Source organism: Cyprinus carpio, chromosome A18, assembly GCF_018340385.1.
Source record: "Cyprinus carpio isolate SPL01 chromosome A18, ASM1834038v1, whole genome shotgun sequence".
Classification (NCBI taxonomy): Eukaryota; Metazoa; Chordata; class Actinopteri; order Cypriniformes; family Cyprinidae; genus Cyprinus; species Cyprinus carpio.
The window spans coordinates 1,585,437-1,608,239 of record NC_056589.1 but is presented as its reverse complement, the minus strand read 5'-3'; the positions used below and the strand labels follow the sequence as shown (position 1 = coordinate 1,608,239).

At 36.1% G+C, this 22,803-nt stretch overlaps 1 protein-coding gene and 1 pseudogene across 1 annotated transcript; one reads left to right on the top strand and one right to left on the bottom strand.

The window, feature by feature from the left end:
• Positions 1–762: 762 nt before the first annotated feature.
• On the top strand, positions 763–10,407 carry LOC109063685 (annotated as a pseudogene).
• A 7,158-nt stretch (positions 10,408–17,565) lies between these two features.
• Positions 17,566–20,165, bottom strand: LOC109048944 (forkhead box protein L1-like). Its single transcript, XM_019066597.2, has one exon. The coding sequence runs from the start codon at positions 19,944–19,946 to the stop codon at positions 18,780–18,782; it is 1,167 nt and encodes a 388-aa protein (XP_018922142.1). The 5' UTR covers positions 19,947–20,165; the 3' UTR covers positions 17,566–18,779.
• Positions 20,166–22,803: the final 2,638 nt, after the last annotated feature.

Below are 22,803 nucleotides of genomic sequence, written 5' to 3'. Positions count from 1 at the left end.
ACACTTCATGAAAAATATTTTGAATGCTTGATGTTATATATTTATTACAGTTATTAACATTTATTATAATTAATAAAATATCTGTATGTGACATAATATAATTATATATAATAAACAAAATAATGTTACAAATATATTATACACTACCATTCAAATGTTTGGGGTCAGTAAGTTTTTTTTTTTTTTTTTTTTTTAAGGATTAGTACCTACTTTTATTTTCCTTTTTTTTTTTTTTTTTTTTTTTTTGCAGGATGCATTTAGGTTATAAAAGATTTCTATTTCAGTGCTGAAATAGAAATGAGTACTGTTCTTTTGAACTTTCTAGTCATCAAAGAATCACAATTTCCACTTTTTTTTTGAACTGTTTTCAACCGTGATAACAATAAGAAATGTGTCTTGAGCAACCAAATCAGCATATTAGAATGAATTCTGAATATTAATGGCTGCTTATATTCAGCTTTGCATCCCAGATATAAATTAAAAATATATTAAAATATTTTCATCATTTTAAATTTTAATATTACAGTATTACTGTTTTATTGTATCTTTGATTTAATAAAGTAAGAACTTTAACCACAAACTATAATAAATATAGATTTAGTAATGTAATATTCATTTATCAAATTAAAGCTGCTTTTTTTTCCTTGGGTCCAGCTGCTGTGACAAAACTGTGGAGCTACAAACAGCGGTTGCCTCTGTGAGTTTTTTGAGCTGACATCATCAAATTTCACCTAGTGACTGAAATTACCCCCATAACAAAGAATGGAGGGGGCCGTGGTGAACAACCCTCATAGACTTTGACTCACCCCCAGAAGGGACAGCTCCCTCTGTTCTTGGACCTCCCAGTCAGACAGGCTTTTTCTCATCCGAGCCTCTCTTCCCTGAGCCTGCGAGCCACGCCACCATAGAGCCTCTTCTACCAGAACCAATGGCCCCCACACACACTTCCCACAGAGAAGAAGATAGTGATGCCACCGAATCGGCCGACAGCGACAACGAGGACACAGGATCCCCATCGCACCCATCGAGCACACGACGGTCCTCATCCTGCTCCAGTCACAGCACTGAGGACGCAGAAGAGAGACGGAGATAAGAGCGTTCATGAAAACCTACGTGGCAAAGCTCTTCCATGGAAGGTGATTTGCTCCACAAACTACGGCTTAAAGAGCTTTGAACACAAAAGGAGATGTTTCGCAGAATGTTCATGCTGCTCTTTTTCATAAATAGAGTTACAGTCAGTTCCTTAGACAGAGCTATTGTATTGCTTCAGAAGGCTTAGAGCAGGGGTCTCCAACCCTGCTCCTGGAGAGCTACTGTCCTGCTTCAGCTCCAAACCCCAATCAAAACAACCTGAAGCAGCTCAAGGTGTTCAGGGCTACTTGATAATTACAGACAGGTGTGTTGGAGCAGGGTTGGAACTGAAGTCTGCGGGATGGTAGATGTCCAGGAGCAGGGTTGGAGATCTCTGGCTTAGAGTATAGTGTATGAGTCACATTATGGGCCTTTAATGGGATTTTTTGTCTTTGTTGGAGCTTGACAACCCTTTGTGACTGTGTACTTTTGTGGTATTGAAAATATACTTTTGTTCTCCATGGCAGTAAGAAAACTCATACGGGTTTAGAACAAGTAAACAATGACAGAATCTTCATTTTTTTAGGTGAACTGTTCTCTTGAATGAGTTAGAAATTTCAAAAACAGAATTATAGTCAGATGTCAAACTTATGTGTATGTTTGCATTTGTTCCTGTTGTTTGAAGTACTCTCTCCCTGTCCCTTTTCTCTTCCTGCTGCTACTCCTGGTTCTTTTAATTCTCTTTTTCCTCTCTCAGGGAGGACTTTGATCAGGAGGAGAAAGCTCACTTTGGAGAGTTGTGCACTGGAGAGAACGGCAAAGGGAGGGAGTGGTTTGCCAAATATGTCAGTGCGCAGGTATGAAAGCAGCAACACTGAGCAATTTTAAAAACCCCATCACTGCATCTTTCTATTCCAATTTCAAAACATTTTATTTTTTTTTAGTTATTATGGTGATGGTCATAAATCTGCATCGTTTATCCTTTTGATCTTTCATTCAAAAAATTCACAAAATTCTAACCTATCAAAATCTCATTATGAAATACATGTTTTTCTCTAGCTCACGTTGGCCACAACTTTTGGCACCCAATTATTGCAACGTCCTTTTCCCAAGATAACAGCTCTGAGTTTTCTGCTGTAATGCCGGAAGAGTTTGAAGAACACATGACAAGAGATCAGAGACCATTCCTTCATCCAGAATCTCTCCAGATCCTTCAGATTACCAGCTCCATGTTGGTGCTTCTTGTGAGGATTTTTCTTAAAACCCTCCTGAAAAACATGTTTGTTTGTTTTTTTTAGTCTTTCTGACCCCAAGACTCAATTAATCTCTGTGATTCTCCAACTTTGATCCCTGGAGTCTTTGGCCACTCAAACTCTCCTCCTCACCGTGCATTAGGACGATATAGACATACATCCTCTTCCAGGCAGATTTGTAACATCTTTAGTTGATTGGAGCTTCTTAATTATCGCCTTGATGGTGGAAATGGGGCTTTTCAATACTTTAGCTCTTTTCTTACACCCACGTTCTATTTAGTGAAACTCAACGATGTTGTTCTGCACATCAGAACTACATTCTTTGGTTTTACTCCTTGTGATGGATGATTAAGGGAATTTGGCCTTTGTGTTCCTCATATTTATAATCCTGTGGAACAGGAAGTCATGGCTGGACAATTTCATGCTCCTAGTCACCCTGGTTTGCTAAAAAATGAATGGGAATATATTTCTGAGATATTTTACTCATAAGAATTTCTAGGGGTGCCAATAATTGTGGCCAACATACATTGGAGAAAAACATTTATTTCATAATGTGAGCCCCCCCCCCCCCACTTTCAATTGTTTTACTTCAAATGAAAGATTAGAATTTTGTCAATTTATTAAATGAAAGATCAAAAAGATAAACAATGCAGATTTATTTTCACAGGCGCTTTTGGTCATATTTACCAAGGGTGCCAATATTAGTGGAGGGCACTGTATAAGCTAATTCAAAATATGAATGAATAATGTAATAGCATGTAACACTAAAACACCACTGTGTGCAAACGATGCAAATTCATTTCTTCACCTCTATTTAAGTTGGAGAGAGTTCACACCGTATGTGTGAAAAGCAGCAGTAAAGAGCCTGTTTTTTCGGTCACATACTAAACATAGCAAAATATGTTAAAATTGCCCTGCAAACGTATTAAGCAGCACAATGTTTTGCAACATAGAATTTTGTTAAGCAATACCAAATAATGAAGTGAACTATACACCCATTGTTTGAAATATTTTGAAGCTGAATTTTTTACGTATTAAGCAGCACAAAATTAAAAATGTTGGCCAATATTAAAAAAAAAATTTAATAACAATAATAATTGAATAACACTGTTAAATGTAATCTTATAATGTTGAGATGCTTTTAAAATCATTGTTTTTTGTGTGTTCTAGTTTTAATTTATTTAGTCTAGATTGTTCTATTATTTTAATAATTTCCATTTATTGGTTATCTACCACATTTTGAAAATAAATTTCGGCCATATGTATCCTAAAATACACCTTGCTATAAACATCAAGCACAGTCTTGACTCAATGTACCAATCGCTTTCGAAAAGATAAAGAAAACTCATGCAATAAAATGTGCATCAACAAACACAGTTGTGGTGATAACAATGCTTTGTGTTTGCAGCGCTGCCACTCCAAATGTGTAAGTGAACAAACGTTCTACAGGCTGGTTCAGTCCTTCGCTGTTGTTTTATTTGAGTAAGTACATCAGCGATAATATCTCAGATGTGTGTTTGACATTACATGGAAGCCAAACCAAACTGTTAAGAGCAAATTTACCAATTGTCTGTAGAACTCTTGGCAAGTCAGTGTGAGACTCACATGTGACCCATATTTGATTGATTGACAGATGTCACCAGGTGGATGATTATGGCCCAGCCAAACACCTCATGACCATGTGCTTCACATATTACTACATGGGTAAGAGAGTTCACCATTAATATTAAGCAAGCATACTGTGATGTTGTAAAGCATGTAAGAATCTGATAAAGAAATGTCCAGACCTCCTCTCACTTCCTGTTACAGCCTATGACTCAGATATTACTGGCACTGCCGCTTATTGTTTTTGGAAAAATTTTACAATGCCAATTTTAATGTGTTTTCAAGGGAGGTTGGTTTATATGACCTGGTATAAAAACTAATGATGTGGGACTAGGTGCATATACAATACCATTCAAAATCAAATACGATTTTATTAAAAATTAATAATAATTATTCAGCAAGGATGCATTTAGCTATTTGTTCAAAAGTGACAGTAAAGGGATACAGTATTACATAAGATTTACATTTTAAATAGATTGTTCTAAATAGAATTTTTAAAAATATACTAAAATAGAAAATACTTTCAATTTTTCAGTTTTTACTTTATTTTTGTTCAAGTAATTGCAGCCTAAATATCTTTTTATATATTTACATATTTTTATATATTTTAAATCTTACTGACTCCAAGTTTTGAATAGTAGTGTGATTCACTAAATAAATTTCTTCAAAAAAATGCAATTAATTATTTTATTTTTTCCTAATTATTATGTATCATGTGGTGCAAAACTGCTAATTTGGTTCCCTTGTCATGTTTTAAGAATTGTTTTGGAATCAAATCAAATTGTGAAGTGCCTAAAGAGAATCCCATTCCTAATATACACAGTGTGTGACTGCATAGTATGCCTTCTGATTAAATTCATTTAGATTTCTAATTAATATGTGTGTGTGTGTGTGTGTGTGTGTGTGTGTGTGTGTGTGTGTGTGTGTGTGTGTGTGTGTGTGTGTGTGTGTGTTTGTGTTTGTGTGTGTGTGTTTGTGTGTGTGTGTGTGTTTGTGACAGGTAAGTCCCAGCTGTCTCCCGCAGAACTGCTGGAGAGGCCCAGCGGGGGGATCGACTCGTATCTGCGCAGTGGAAAGGTGTGGCTCTCTGGAAAGAAGGATATCGCAGAGCGACTGCTAAAGAACAACTCCGCTAAGACTGATGTTAAGGGATTCTTTGGGTGTCTGGAGAGTAAACTGAGAGGGCCTTTGGGGCCAAAGAAATGAGTGGGTGGTGATTTCTGTCATAGCTATTACTCACTCTTTTAATTAGTGATGCTTCTGCTGTTCACAAACCCATCCTTTTCTCATTCTGTCCTCCTCATCGACACCGACACACCTGCTGAACAGAAACACAAAACGCCAGGTAGTTCACGATTGTACCACCACTGTGTTTTAATCTCTAGTTCTCTCCTCTCACAATCTTTTGTTATGTCTTTACCAGTTTTTAGATGTCTCACTTAGGATTTCCTCTATGTATACTGATTATGTGACTTAGTGGTTAAGAATCTGGGTTTGGGTTACCCAAACCATTCATTAGCTTTCACCACTATGCTGTTGAGCAAGACCCTTAACACACAGAGAGTGTCTCTGTAGACATGTGTACTGCAGGTGTTTGAGTTATTAACTGTGCTTATCTCTGCATACCCTGTAGTTTCTCCCCCTCTCTCCCCGGAATAGAAAAAGAAGAGGAGAAAAATTTACCTGTACACACACCTGAAACAGCAGCCCATTTGGTAGGTTGTCAGTTATAATTAGTCAAATTAAACAGCTGAAGGTATTTCTGAAAATGTATCCTTTTTACATAAATCAGCAGCATTTTTATTAAATATTCATGTTATTTACTTTTTTTTATGGACCGCATTTGTGGCATCCTGTCAGTGTCTTAAGTTGTTTAAAACAGCTGTTACATTGGTTTAAACATATTCAGTCAACGAATACATTATAATCATATTTCATGCAAGAATAAGAAATGAAACTGGATTTTGTATTGTTGTTGTTATTATTATTTTTATTAATATGAGCTTATTTAAATATAATTGATTCCTGTGATGGCAAAGCTGGATTTTCAGAAGCTATTACTCCAGTCTTCAGTGTCACATGATCTTTCAGAAATCATTCTAATATACTGATTTGCTGCTGAAGAAACTTTCTTTTTATTATCAGTGTTGAAAAGAGTTGTGCTGCTTAATAGTGTTGTGGAAACATGAATTTTTGAGTTGTGTTTCTTTTTATTGTTGTTGTTGAATGGATTTTTGCTGCTTAATAGTGTTGTGGAAACATGAATTTAATTAGCACAGAAAGTAATCTTTTGAGAAAATGCATTTGCAATAAGGAAAACTGAAGCCTAGCAAGAAAGAGCTGGTTTTTCGATGCTGATAATTTTATAAAGTTTTCATTTTTCACGCACTAAAACTGATGCATTTGTCTTTTTCCTTTTTGGCCAGGCACACTTTGAGGTTTGGAACGCAGCGTTTTTCGATGCTGTGTTTCACTGTGAGAGAAATAAAAGATCCCCCACCACGAGGTGAGAGAGAGTGCAGGGTTTTTCACAGTGTACCCTGTAATTCTTATTGCTTTTTATAGAGTGCTTCTTTTCTCTTTCTCCTGATATATCGTGCTATTAAACAAAACAGACTTTGCACGGCACCTAATGCACATGTAAGATTGCGTGTTTGTTTAGACTGCGTGTTTGTTTGTGTGTCTGTTAAAGCCAGAGGGAGAGATCGAGAGTTTACTTTGTGTTTGATAGATTGTTAGTGATGTTGAAATAAACTACCGAGGTGCGTGACTGTGCGCCCGATGCATATGACAGTCTTACACTGTATTTGTAGTGGAAATACCTGAAGTCTTTCTCTGTGCTCATGTGGTTTACTCTTCCACACTGCTCATCTGCTCATCATCCTCTCTTGCCTTTCTTTCTCTTTGTGGCTCTTTCTCTCTCTCTGCATGTGACTTTAACCCTTTATCTCCCTGTGCCTTGCTGCCTCCGGCGCAGGCGGACGGCTGAGGAAGAGAAAGATGAAAGGTCTGTCCTTCATTCCGTCTGCTGCTGCTCTGGACATTGCCAAGATAGAGACAGGAAAGCCAAAGATAAAGAGGAGGATTAAAAAAGGAGAGGAGAGACAGTTTTGATCAGTTAGAATGAAATGAGAGTAACGAGTGAAAGATGAGCAGAGGATAAGTTGAGGGGAAAGTGGAGGGAGTTTAGGAAAAGGATGACACACTGACAGAATTGGGCCAACATTTAATATATTTCCACTCTGCACGGGGTTCTCATAGTTGTAGAGAACGAACAAAATATCAGGGGGACTCTTTTTTGATATTCCAGACCTGTGACGATAAACCTTCATTTTCAGCAGTCATAATTTTTTTGTTTTTCGATAAATGTTAATTTTAAGCGTTATTTTTTGAATTCTTAATTAAATATATATATTTTTTTTTGTTTTTTACTAGGACTGTTTTCCATTTCATTTTGAAAGAATTCTTATTCAGTTCTATATATATATATTATATCTATATATATATATCTTTATATGATATATAATAAGCTGTTGTTTGTTTTTTCTAAATTCTCGCGGGTCAAAATAGTCAGATTCGCTCATATTGAAGAAGTGCATTCTCGGGAGTCCTGAATATTTCAGTGCAAGAAGTCCGGAAGCTGTGTAACATTCTGATAACATTTTCATCAGTACTCAACGGAAACCAGGTCCTCCAAAAAAGCACTGACTCATATTTGCCTAAGGCGTATTGCATTGTCTTTTTTTATCATGATGTCTACACTGCACAATTTAAGCAGATAAAATATTTATTAATACTTAAATACTAATAGCTGTGCCATAAAAGTGAGTTGTACTGTATATCTATTCTGACAGCAATACAAACAACCATACACTCATGCAGGTAGTATAGTAAAATAAATAGGCTTATTAAGTTTTAAATGGAAAGAGAAAACGCTTTTGTTGTTGATTTCAAAAGCCTTGCATCCAATCAAACACAGTATTTTGGCATGGTAGTTTTCAAATTCATCTGGGCCAGCATGGACAGGTTGCCAGCATGGACATGTCCTCGTTATTGAAAACCATAATATTAATACATTGCAATGTTTAACAAGGACACTTTTGATTTACTTTTGTACGTGAACAATTTTGGGACTGGTTTTGGAGTTTACTGTAAAAAATCTGTGTTCTGGAACCAGCTGGGGAACCACTGATCTACTTTACGAAAAATGAGAAGTAGTGAGATCACAGTATTCACTCTTTGCCTTTGCATTATTTTGCTGTATCATTGGCATGTACTCAGAGTCTATTGTATCCAAGTGCCTATTCATTGCTACGTCAACTGCTAACCAAGAACAGCTTTATTAGAGGTGTTTACAAAGCCAAGTATATGTATTACTAGTGGACATACTTGGCGTTAGGGGTTCTGTCAAATCCCCAGCCGTAAGTATTAACCTTTGACCAGTAATTCATCCCACACTGTTTGTGCTACATACATAAATGATTCATCTAGTTGTTATATATCTAGTTAAAGAGAGATGTCACTTTTATTACTTTTACGTAGTGTTCAGACAGTTTTCATCTAGTAGGTGATAAAACGGGCTAAAAAAATAAAATAAAAAAATGCATTGGAACAGAATACAGTTATATATTAGTGTAATAAAAAACAATTAGTATATTATTAGGAAAGGAACATTTTGCACATGGAAAAATGCATTGATTTGTTGCCTGAGAATTTTTTCCTGTTTCGAGAGCTGCATTATGCTGTGGTTCCGTGTTGCTCGTATGCTTTTTGTTATTTAAATTTTGTCTTGTTTTTGTTGTTCGACTCATTGTGAATCATGGCTACAGCTGACTGCTCACTAAACCTTATTCTAAAATGTTTGTTGGATTTTGCATGAGCACCAATGAATGGCTAATACACATTTGTTCTTTTGTATGATTGTTTTTTACACCTTTTAACTCTCTAACCTCCCAGTATTTATCGTGATGTGTTAAAAGTTTCTGAGCGAGCTTTTAACATTTAGAAAGATTCTGTGTTGATGGTCTCTCATGCATGATGAGAGAAGTAGCAGTGAGAGAAATATCATTGACCGCCTTGTTTTTGTACATTCAGAGAAAAGTGGTGCCATATGACCCAGGAAGAGAAAGATGATAGCTCCAGATTCAATGAGAACATCACCTTCGGTCAGCTGGGGTGAGTCGCATGGCATTGGTCTGGAATGCCATGAAAAAAATACTGAAAAAAAAAACAAACAATATTCACTGCATGTTTTCGGACATTGTTTTATATGCTCATATACTCATAATATTTGCTTTTGTTTATCCAGAACATTCACCCATAACATGGTGGCTTTTGGATTGAACAAGAAACTCTGCAATGACTTCCTGAAGAAACAGGCAGTCATTGGAAATCTGGATGAAGGTAATGTCACTTTCCAGCTTTCTGTTCCAAATTTGAAAAAAAAAAAAAAAAAAAAAAGGAATTACATTTATAGGTTTGTGTCATTAATTACAGTACCATTCCAAAAAAAAAAGTATTGTGTTTAATAATTTAGCAGCCATTATTACATTATTCTAATATGATAATCTGGTGTTCAAGAAACATGTTTTATTATTAGCAATCTTTAAAAAAGTTGTGCTACTTAATATTTTTATGGAATGTGATACTTTTTTCAGGATTTTTGATGAATAAATAAGTTCAAATGAACAGAATTACTTGATACAGAAATCACTTATAAATGTCTTTACTGTTACTTTTGATGAGTTTAATACAACTGCTAAATAAAAGTATTAATTTTTCTCAAAAAAATATTTGAACAGTAATGAATGTATAAATATGGTTCACACATTTTATTATGCTTTTTCAGAACAATACAAGCTGCTGTGTGACCACATTGAGCAGATGGCTGCAGAGTGAATATCCAAAATCATCTAAACTCTGCCATCCACATCAGCACATCCATTCAAGCTCTAATGATCAGTATTCCACAAATGCCAACAGTTTTGTCTCTGGTATCACCCCAAAGTCCTAACACTATCCTTACCAACCAGTGCAGAAATAATGCAACTAAAATAGTTGGCATAGATCAGCCACATCCCATGATCCTTCAGTGTCCAGCTGTAGTGTAATGTTTAAAAATGGTTTAATTTGGTTCAAACTGCAACAATGTGAAAAAAAGAAGAAAAAAAATGCATATACCCTGGAATAGCAATATGGTTCAGAGCCTTCAGGCATCATAAGACACAATATCTGTCATCCAATATATACTCTGTATTATATATTATGACGAGAACACGATGCAAATCACCATTTTTAATATTCCACATATCTTTCCTGCTACTTTTATGTACAGAACTATAGTACTAAAAGTGTCATTTGAGCAAATACAATGACAAATGATGAACAAAAAATATATTCTAATAATATCAGTATTTCACTAGATCAATATCAACAATATCAATGTATCAACATTATTAGTCAATATTTCCAATAAGTCCATCTGGCTCTCCAGAAGTCTCTACTGGTCTGTTCCTGTTATGTTCCCATCTATTGCACTTTTCTGGTTTTGTGTTCTTCCTGTATGGATAAATTGAGTATTAATATTGTTTGTGACTTCCTCATAATATGTGGAGACTGGAACTATGTCTGTTCCCCGGTTTAAAGTGCCTTTAGTCGTATATATTAAGTGGTGATCTTCCCATTTTAGTGCGAACAAACCTGTGTCAGCATGCTGTTATCCTCCCATGATCTCTGGGGTAGCGCTCATAAGTTTGTGCACCCTGCCAGTAGATGTGTTAGTGTTGAATGGATAATGCTCCTGGTTCGTATTAGAGTAAGTTAAAGAAAAGTATCATGTACTGTTTTGATGTCATACAGTGTTGTGTCTTTAGTGCATGATATGCATACACATTGTTTACCATCTACTTATTGTTTACCATCTACTTATTGTTTACCATCTACTTATACTGTTGTGCAATTACATTTCAAGCCAGTAGAGGGCAAACATAACCCTCCGCTTCGATTGAAGATCTGCGGAAGTGAATGTCAGCCACTGAGTGGGGTCTTCAAGAGCTTGTATTGAATCATATGTCCTCCATCTGAGGAAAAACTGAATTTAATATATTTGGATTGTAAATACAGATTGTTTTGTTCACACAATAATGAGGAATTGGATGCTAGATATGGGCTAGTCAGATTGTTGGGCATTTTATTTATTTATGTGTTGTACATGAACGCATGGTTGTAACAGGAATGTGCTGGATCCAGTATGGTCTTTGCATTTCAGATGATGATGTTAATATTGTGCTGTCTATGTAAATTTATGTTCATAGTAAGCTCAGTGGTCTGCATTGTATTTTTCCCAAGTGCCCTGAATTTCCTTTTGGAACGTACCTGGAAACCAACAAGAGAGGTGTTGACCTGTCTCTAATGTGTGAAGTGTTTATAATAAAATAAAACATAATTCTCTTTTCCTGATGCATTTTTATCTTTTAAGTCCTCATTGTACTGTAGATTCAGCTATGGAGTATGAAAGCATCCTTAACAAGCAAAACCTATAAGGTTTCTTATGGTCACCAAGGTTGTGTTTATTGATTAAGAATACAGTAAAAGCAGTGATATTGTGAACATATTATTGCAGTTTAAAATAACCATTTCTATTGTAATTTACTTTAAAATGTAGGCTCATTGATTCCTGTGATGGCAAAGATTAATTTTCAGTGGCGATTACTCCAGTCTTTAGTGTCAGATCCTTTAGAAATCATTCTAATATGGTGATTTGGTGCTCAAGAAACATTTCTTATTGAAAACAATTGAGAAAACATTAAGAGATGATTATTAGATGGTGCTCTCTGTCTGATAACGTGTTGCTGAATATGTCTGTGCAGATTCAGCTCAATGTGGGAGTGTTTAAGGCGATCCAGTGAAGAAAACTGAGGCTGGCTGTGTGGATAAATAAACAGCAGTCACACTGGCCTGCACTGATTGGACACACAGTAATGAGCTGTGAAAAGGCCAAGCACTGGTGTCTCACAATGAGAGCTCTACTACTGCTAATTAATCCCAGACCCCATCAAACAATTGGACAAAACTCTCCTTATCTTGAACAGTTAGTGATTGATCACATCCTTCTACACTTTTCTTTTCTTTCTTTCTTTTTTGGTCTTTCTTGGACTCATTTTTTTATCGTCTCTCTTTCATTCTGTCTATGTGTAGTTCTCAGGAAATGGTGAGAATTATTTTTTATTTTATTTTTTTCTTTATTTCTTTCTTTTTTTTATAATTTATACACAGCCCCTAAGGGGACATGTTGTGTAAAAAAAAAAAAAAAAAAAGATGGGAGAATATGAAACTTTATAAATTATATTTAAAGCTTGGACATTCAGTTACCAAAATATTGTGAAAATCTTTTGCATTTGCTTGCAAAATTATTGAAATAGTTTTTCCTCCAATATCATAATTCTATTACCAGCAAAAGTTTTGTAAATGAAGTTTCTCGGGGAACACAAACCTGTTGCAAGCAAACAGTTTGGGTTCCCCCCAAAGAAAAAAAAAGTCAAATAGGAGCCGAAACTGTTTGGTTCAGATGTCTGATTATAACTTCCTATCCTATGTGGTTAGTCTTCCCAAGTTATGTATTGTTATTAACCATGAAGTGCTACATTATTGTTTCGAATTCATAATTTTAATAGACAACTAAGCAGAAAATCTCTTACTTTTGGTGTGAAATAAATCACATAATGATAGATATGATTATATTAATATCAAAATATTAATCCCCCAACATTATCTTTCAACTCAGGTTTTGTGTCTACCACGTCAAACTGAACATTTTTAAGGGTTGAAATTTAAGGGGGACACAAATGGAACACAAATGGCTCTGTTTCCTGACAGTAAGTCTGATGTGTTTTCCATAATATCTCTGTCTACACACCTAGCGCATCTACACATCACAGAATCTCATAACCACATATACATCCTCTTGTGCATTCATAAAGAGCGTCTCTGTTTGAACCCCAATGCTAGAACACACTGTTAGTGTGTCTGTGTGATGTTTGGCTGGCCGGGTGCAGACAGTTTGCTGTAGTCGGTCAGTTGGAGTGGACCTCTGAGGCCAGTGCACTTTTCAAGCCCTCCATGGGAGGCTAAACTGGAGTCAGGTTTCTCCCTGTAGGCTAAGTGTGAACCAGACCGCCGGGTGGTCTGTGACAGGGGCCACAAGCACACACTAATGGGTCTTGAGAGCTTTCATAGACACGTACACACAACTGTAAAGGTATGTGTAGACATGCATATTCATTCAGACGACATTTGGCCGGCACATCTGGCTCTTAGAACTTGAAACGATTGTTTTCAGGATGGCTTATGTTGCTCAAAAAGTTTCCTCACTTTAAGAAGCGTGTGAAACACATGTCTTCACGATAATCGCACTAGCAGACAGTATGGCAGATGTCATGTCTTTTGTCTGCAAGGTCTGCTTTCTTAGAGTTACACAGTGGTCAGTGATACATGATTACATACAACATAATATCCTTCTTTAATAGTGTTTTATACGTGATAAATAATTTATAAGTAATAAGTTGAAGCATCACATCTCTTTTAGTAGGTTTAATTGTATATCATTGAAATCTCATTTGTTATTATCTATGTATTTAAAACATGGACTATACATTGAATGTTTTTGTTTTTAATTGTTGTGGGTTCTGTATTAAAATGAATAATTATTATGCTATTTATTTTGATTATTATTATTTTTGGTTAGTTTTTAGTTTTCTGGTTTTTATTCAATTTACCAAAATACACAGTAAGAAAATATTTAACAGTAACCATTGCAAATAGCGAGCAGTTAAAAACAATGTTATAAAAACAAAATTATGACTTTACAAAAACACATTACAAAAATAAACTTTACGTTTAGTAAAACAAAAAAAGGCCATTACAACATACAAAACAATAGGCCTAGCAACAAAACAAACATTGCAACAGTGACACATTAATTTGAATACTGCTAAGCAAACATCACCTGCGCTCTCCATGAAGACGCGGAAGTTTCAGCAAAGGATAAATGGATTTGCAGCACTAAAAATCGCTTGCAGTAGCTCTATACTAAATTTATTTAAAAATGACTATCCCTGTACTGCTATGATCAGCTGCTCCTTCATCTTGGCTGAGCGTTCAATGTTGTTACGGGAAAGGATGAAGCTGATTGGTTGGTTCTTGTCACATGACCCGCGGTGCGCTTGCGGCAATCTGAAATGTTAAATGCTTTTATCTAGAAGCGGCGCGGACGCACCTGGAAAATAATAATAATAATAATAATAAAGCAATAAATTAATAATTGTTTGAAATCAACAGAAAATCCACTCATTTAATTAAAAATAATGCAGGTGTGCTTAAACAAGGGAACACCTGAAAGATTGTAGTTGAACTGCTGGTCCTCAATAATGTGTAGGCCTACAGTATGTTTCTGATTTAGTTTAGATTTAAAGATGGGAATGCGCAAGGACAAGGGTGGGCTATTGCGAAAATCGAGATAAAAAATGTTCATTCAGCAGCTGTTAGTCCACTGAGTTAAACTGGAGGAAAATGACCATGTCCTAGCCAGCTGGTGCATAGGCTAATCCACTGAGATGATGGTTATATGTCTAATATTTAGTTTGGCACATAGAACAACAGTTGAAAGTTTATTTCTAAATGGCTCTTTGTTATTCCCTCCAAAATTGTATTTTCACGGTATGATTCACATGAGTAATCAATTACTGTGTGCGGCCATATGTGCGGGTGAGAGTGATATTTATTGTGCTAACCTCCTATTACAGCTTCTCAGTCAGGCATCTGAAAAGATATGTAAACACACAATCATCAGCGAATACTTCATGACGTCATTCCAAATCAAAGAGCAAATTTTACATTTGAGTCAAGAGCAGCGGGTGTCCATCTGTGTTTTTTATGACTGCGTCATTTGGTTGATATGAGGATCACTCGTGCATCATCTACAGTATGTCTCACCAGCCTTGCATTTAGTGAACTACTCTACTGAATCCCAGCCTTTAAAGGGCCAAATGAGGGCATGAAAGTCAAATAAACCTCAGATTCCTAAAATAAGGGTCAAACATTTACATTATGATAAAAAGAGTGTTTGTTGTAAGGCAGTACATATGGAGTCATAGGTAGCCTGGATTAGGTCTACCTCAAGTTAAGATTACTTGCATGTGGTGCGGATCTTGTTGTTTGGCAGGCAATGGGAGTGAGAAATATTATGTTTAGGCCCTAAACTCAATATAAGGTTTAGGCCAGTAGTTTTTTGTTGTTGTTGTTGTTGTTGGTGTTTCTTTCATTTAACTGTTTTTATCTGCATTATTTATTTATAATAATTTATCTTTATTATTATTTTCAATTATTATTATTATTATTATTATTGAATTGCTTTTAAATTTGCTATATAAATAGAGTTTGACTTGACTAAACTGTGAAGTGGTGTGAAGCTTGGTTGTTACTGGTGAAAGTGTCTGTTTTTCATATTAAACGGAGATTAATTAATGCATGAAAGTATCTCCTAACATTGCTATCTAAATGGGCAGCACTGACTTGGATGTATGAGTGTGTTTCATAAGCAGGCCTGATAGCAAACATGCATATTGTGCTCTTTGCATGCAAATAGAGCGCCAGGAAACATAACTTGATTAGCAGCTAATGTTCCTCCCAGAGAGACCATCAATCTTCATCAGCGCCCCACCGCTCCCTTAGCGTTGAGAGGGTATTTGGACAACTGAGTTTGGTTTACGCTAGGAGTGAAAATATATAATAAACACACAGATTAAAACTTTTTTGATGTCGGTGGTTTGAAATGGTATGATTTAATGCTGCCTGGAGATGTGATGTGCATGAAACAAGGGTGATGATGCTTCTGCAATATGGCTTCTTTTCTCTCTTTCTTTTTTTTGATTTTGTCTGTTTTTTATGTACTTGTCAGTTCTGTCTCAGATGAGATCCAAGCTTTGAACCATGGCTCACTGACCTCTTCACAACTGGATTCATGGTTATTGAATTGTTGTGATAACCACCATAACTTAACGTGTAAAATATATTAAGTAAAAATTAGGAACATTGGCTGATATAATGTTTAAAATCATAAAAATGTATACAAAATATACTTATTACTTTTAGTATTCTTGAAAATATTAAACTGGAAATATATCTGACTGAAAGGTACTGATTTCATCAAATGATCCCTTAAATTATTTTGAAATCATTGCAAGGCAGTCTGTCAGAAGCATTTTACTTTACTGGCTTGTGGTCTGAAACAACTGTTTGTGGATCTGAATCAATGTTGGATTTTGTCATTTTCAGTAAACAAAAAAAGAAGTCAGTAATTACCTTAAGTCAGCCAAACAATATGTTTGTGTTTGTGTAACAGAAATATGGTTTTGTTTTTTAATTAGGCCACTACTGTTTATCAAATTCTGCTTTATAGTCAGTTTGCTTTATTTGGCACCTCTCACAGCAGAGCACTTGTGGTTATGGCCACAGAAAGTGTGCTCTATTTCCAGTCAAAATAAATGAAAATGAGGCAGCGATCTGCTCTCGGGTGTGAATTTTTTACACTTTTAACATTTAGGAAGATAATCTTTCTTGTTTATTTTAATATGATACTTAAGAATGACAGAACACAAACTGAGAATAAGGTCATTGAAATTCACATCCAGCTCTGTGGTCCATCAGCTTCAAGCTGCTGAGGCAACATTTGCCTTCTGCAATATCGTTCTTGTGGTTACCAAACAATCTAAAAAAAAGTCTAGCCAGAAATCCAGCAGTTAGACATTTAGCAGTCCATCTATATTACATAACTGGATCTTTGCAGAAATGGAAATGAAAATCTATTGATAAAACATAGACTGGTATGTTAAAGGAAAACTTTCCCCAAAAATGTAAATTTGCTGAAAATGTTCTCAACTTTAAATGGCTTGCTCACCAATGGATCCTCTGCAGTGAATGGGTGCCATCAGAGTGAGAGTCCAAACAGCTGATAAAAGCAATAATCCACAAGTAATCCACACAACACCAGTCTATTATTTATGATAATCCATAATTCATATCAATGCTTGCCTCCATTGGAAAAAGTCCATCCCCTTGATGTCCACTCACATCAAAACCCACTAGCATATTGTTTAGAACTGTTTTGGTCTGTTTTTGCTTGTAAACTGTACTTGATCAGTGCATATTTCTCTCCTGATTCAAATAAGACAACTTTTTTTTTTTTTTACTGACTGACTTTTTTTACGCCTTTATGATAGATTTGTTTATTACAAACACACAGCTTGCAGATTACTTACATTACTTGTGGATTTTTGTGATGTTTTTATCAGCTCTCATTCTGACGGCACCCATTCACTGGAGAGGATTGGCAAGTTTTGCAACTACATTATAACACTAGAGGGCACAATTATCTTTAGCAATATAGATATAGACAATGAGATATTTTTGTATGCATTAACAGTGCTTATTGTAAGAAAAATAAAATAGCAAAAGAAAACATTAAACAATATGCAATACTTAATGCAATAAAGCTATATCAGTAAAGGTCTTACTGAAGGTCATACTTAAAGTCATGTAATTCATCCAGTATCCTATGATGTCATCAAGAAATTCCACTGAATATGAAAGAACATTCTTTTTATAATCTTAAAGATCACTTTAGAGATAGCAGTATTTCATAATGGCCATGGCAAATTCAGGGCTGCGGTCCAGCAGAGTCCTGCACACTGCTCCATCTAAGGAGCCCATCTGTGAAGAGGAGGACAGATGGAGGCAGCAGATTGAGAGATGTAGTCTCTTTCTCTCTACAAGCCTTCAGAAGGATGATGCTCTATTTACACTTCTGACCAAAAGAATCCTATACACAGGAAATGCTTGTGGATGTGAGTTCCTCTGCTTGAATGTGGGAAAGCTTATTTATTTCCACAAGAATTCCTGATTTGCACTCAGTGAGGCTTAGACCTTTCAGTTCAAAAATCACTTATGGCTATATATGGTGGCAAGAAATACATGTGGTAGATCAGTTTCACAGATGAGGATTATGTATAGTCCTAGCAGTAGCAACAAATAGTAGCTAATTTGGCTATATAGAAAAATGACATCGCTGTCATTCATTATTATGAATATATAAATACTTGCCCCAAAAAGCTCTTTATTAAGTAAAACATATTAAAGAAAGCACAATTGTAAATTCCTCTTACTGATATAAATTTCACCTCTATAAAAATGGGATTCTTTAGGGTTTCAGTTTGAGTTGGAGTCAATATTTTCATAGAATATATATACAGTATATCAGGTTCTTTTGTGTGGGAAATTGAAGATGTTTATTTCAACAAGGTTTTACTCATACTTATTGTTTATTTAAATAATTTCAATACAAATTGAAAGTACAAGGTACAAACTTGTTCATTTTCTTTTCTTTCCACAAATGAATCATTAAGCAGTAAATCAGGTTTGAGTTTTTGTGTATCTGTATTTGTAGAGAAGAGGACAAGAACAACAGCACAATGCGATTTGCCAAGAATCTGAGAGGAACCTTGTTCATATAAACATTATCATTTATCATTATCAAAGACAAAGAGTGCGTTCTTGATCATAGTATACACATAATTAGAATTGATTGTTAGTATACTGTACAGTATACTGTTCTTTAGAGTGGCCACCCATGTTGAATTCCACAAAGACAACAATAATAGCAGTAGAAATAATAATAGTTAGCCTGAACGCTTGATAGATATGTTTATGTATAGATCTGTTTTTGTTTGCAATTAATAATTATTAGCTGGTTGAACTGCTTTGCTACGGTCTGGGATTCGTCAAGCCATAAAAGTGTCGTCAAAAGAATAATTTCTCATCTGTTTTCTCTCTGAAGTTCAGTATTTTGTCCGGCCAGGTGAGAGACAGGTAGGAGCAGAGCGGGAGTCCGCGCGGGTACAGCTGTGGGTGCGCGTGCGCGATCAGCGACGACGTGAGTGCGTAACCGCGCTCCTCCAAACACGCGACCTGCGCTCCTCCAGCAACGCCGCGCATTCTTTGGAACTGGTTCTCCTTTTTGGACAGAATACTGTCAATGCTAAACTCCTTCGATTTGTCTGTTGTTTTTCGAGGCTGCGTCTGAGCATTCGTTTCTGCGGATTTGGCGTCTCCAGTTTGCGCGCTTCCAATGTGATTCGTCACGGGTACCGGCGTCTCTCGCGCGTTTAAAGGCGCAGCGTTTGTGCCATTTAGATTGTTTAGAGACACTGTGCTGGCCTGTTCAGGCGTCGAGCATTTTGGGTTAGTGCCCGCTGTGGTCAAGGGTGCTAAAAACCAGTCTTTCGTGGATTCGGAGGCGCGTGTGGCCACATTAGCCTCGCTGTTTTGTTGTTGGGTGCAGTTAAACTTCCCGTGGATGTTAAGATCTCTTTCGGGAGGTTTTTCGTGTTGCCGCTTGCTTATTTCCGAGTCCTTAAGCGATGACTCTTTCTCCAAATGGGCGCTTTGAAGAAGTTTGGAGTTCAGGGTCGTCGCTCGGGTTCTCTTATGTCCGATTTTAATCTCTCCCGTTTCCTGAGTCCTGCACTTTCTCTTCCGTCGCCGGTAGTTTCCGTTCTCGAACATGTCCAGGCATTTGGTGTCCAGCGTCCAGTAGCTGCCCTTCCCCGGTCGTCCCTTTTCTCTGGGCACTTTGATGAAGCAGTCGTTCAGCGAAAGGTTGTGGCGGATCGAGTTCTGCCAGCCCTGCTTGTTGTCATGGTAATAGGGGAAGCGGTCCATGATGAACTGATAGATCCCGCTCAAACTCGCGCGCTTGTCCGGCGCGTTCTTAATTGCCATTGCGATGAGCGCGATGTAGCTGTAAGGAGGTTTCTGCGGGGGCTCCTGCCGGCTTGACGCGAATCCCAAAGCGGGAATGATGCCGCCAACTTCGCCGCCGTAAACATAGATTAGGGAGGAATTCGATAAAGTGAGAGCCGATGCAGCCACGCCGGGCTGTGGAACAGGGCTGTGGTATAAACTCATGACTTCGGAGGACAGTTTCAGTCTGGAGAGATCGCCACCGGTGTGTCCGCTTCATGAGTCTAAAATGTTAAATAATTGTTCTCCGTTTTGCTGTTTTATGTTGACTTAGCGCTGGAAAATAAATTGTCTATGATAAACACCCGTTGTGTTCCCTCAGCCCACCCACATTAATTAAATGTTCATTGCAGAAAGCCTCGAGTCTCTCTCTCTCCCCGCGTGTTCCCTGCCTACCAGCCAATGGTGTGCTCGGTTATTCCTTCATTTGTTTATAGAATTAGTCTGTTGATAAGTCTGCCCACCCAAGTCGAATCAAGCTGTGTTTATTTGGAAAAATTTCCGGGCACCCAATACATAAACGCACTGATCTGATGTTTGAAATATCACGTCCACCCTTAACGCTGAAAGTTCCTCGCACAGAGAGAACAAGCAAACATGACAGAGCTCTTTCTGGGAGTTGCTTTGGGTTGCTAGAAAAGAAAACAAAGCAGGCTATGTAAAGGAAAATAACTTCGTTTCTTTGTAACTCAGATTGTGGACACCACAGTTGACATTCATTTACTAAATCCATTTAGCCTAATTTGACATTATTGTGTCAGATGATTCTGTGATTACACAGTGGTATTTTGTTTGTAACACAATGGATCTGAATTCTACCAATAAAATATGCACTATTTGCAAGTCTTATTGAAAAATAATGTTAAAATGTTGCAGTTAAAACTTGATTTACCATAATCGTATAACGTAAACGTGAAAAATATGAATTATCTTATAATTTACATACTGTGTTATAATTTGATTTTATAATTTACTGGGCGATATGTACATTTACAGAAAGATATTGTTAAATTGTTAATGTTTCTGTAAGTAAAAATAACAATTGCCTTACTTACGCCTATTTGGTGTTTTTTGAAAAATGGTATTCTTAGAATTCCCTGCACAAATCTAATTTAGTTAGATTTTGCTTTAAAAGTTTTTACTCGGTGCACTGGAGTGTTTTATGTTTGTTTATTATTATTTTAGCATTGTGTATCTTCCCCAATCATGTTTTGTGTCTATTTCACTCATAAAAAAGTCACAAGAGCTCTCATAGAGATGGTACTCTTTCAAATGGTATTAAATTGAACCTTTTAAGTGCTAAAATATACCATTTACGCAGTAATGTGTAACTTATATATATCCTTTAGGGATAAATAAGGTGTACTTTTTCTGAGAGTGTTTGAACTTTAAGACATGGTCTGCCAACCACCTGTGTGGTTATCAATGCATTATACAATAACAAATGAAAAGATTTTAGGTTGTATTAATATTATAGAATTTAATGACTTGAAAATGTCATCACATAATGCTTGTAATATGACTGAATTTTTTTACGATTAAGTTCTGGAATCCGCACCTGCTAGTATAAGACCATTTTTACAGTGTATAGCTTCTTTATTCTATCTCAGAAAAATTTAATCAGTTTGCAAACAATAGATGAAAGAGCAGTGATATCCAAAAAAGGAAAACTTGGCAGGACGTTAGGATAAACTGTATTATTTGTGGATGCACGCATGATGCTTTATATTATGTATTTTCCTGTTTATATGACAGAGAGGGATTATAACAACTTTACAAGTGCACACAGCTGTCCTGTGATTACATTACGCATTTGGAGGTTTCTGTGGATAAACTGAGTTTGTACTATCCCTCTGATAATGGTGATTCATAAAGTTTTAGACTAAAAATCCAGACGCACCAGCAACATGCCACTATGATAATATAGGTTTCAACCTACAGAGATTGTTTAATCCCGCAGATGTGTTGCCATTTTCTTTGAGTGTGCCTAACCTTCCCATATTGTTTTATTCAGCTTTATAACTGAAAAACCATTGCCTTTTTGTGTTTGATCTAAAGGTACATTAACAGTATATGAATTGCCTTTGTTTTTCACATACTATATGTTCCTTGATTATTAATAGCTCTTAAAACGGTTAACATTTTATTTCAGTTGTCTTTATTTTCATCAGTGAATCTGTCTTCAGAACACAAAACGAGGAGAGAAATGTGGTTTAAGATTGTTTGTACAAGCAGACACAGATTTTTCTGTCATTTCTAACCGTTAGGAACATGTGTTCAAATTCCGTACTCTTTGTTTTATTCATCATGTTCCCATCTGAAGGATAAAAACAAACAAAAAAAATGTGAAACAGACTGGCAAGGTTTGTTACCAAACACAATAAATAAAATCAGATCCAACAATTTTTCCACAAACAATGTAATTGGAGTTTTGATCTGAACTATTGGTGCAGAGAAAGTCAAATTATTCACAGAGCTTTGCAAATCATTCGCAGTGTCTTATTCAATCAATTTGTGTCAAATGTGAATAAAATGCATGCTTTTTAAAAGTTTTTTTCTGAAAAATATATATCTTTCATTATATTTGGACGGTTGTTGTTCACCAGGCCTTTTTATCCAAAGCTACTTACAAAGCTACTTAATTGCGGAAAAAGGGCCCAATGGGACAATACAGGGTTACATGAGGTTGGCTCAGACACACAAAAGCATGTTTCATATAATAAACAAACAATAGTTTGTTATATATACAAGCTCTCAGAGAACATGCACTGCACATATACTGGCATTTGATCAAGAAAAGGTTCAAGAGGAGCTATAAACGTATCTTAAAAGTATAGTACTGCATACACATATATATTTTATTTTCATTCAAACATTTTATGATGCAGTTCTCAAATCACTGACTCTTCGGCTTTTGAACGCTGGAGTCATTCTATTCTATTCTATTCTTCTGTTTAGGCAACTATTATATACACACAATGTTTCATGCAAACACGAAAACGTTTTATTTGTACCAGATGAG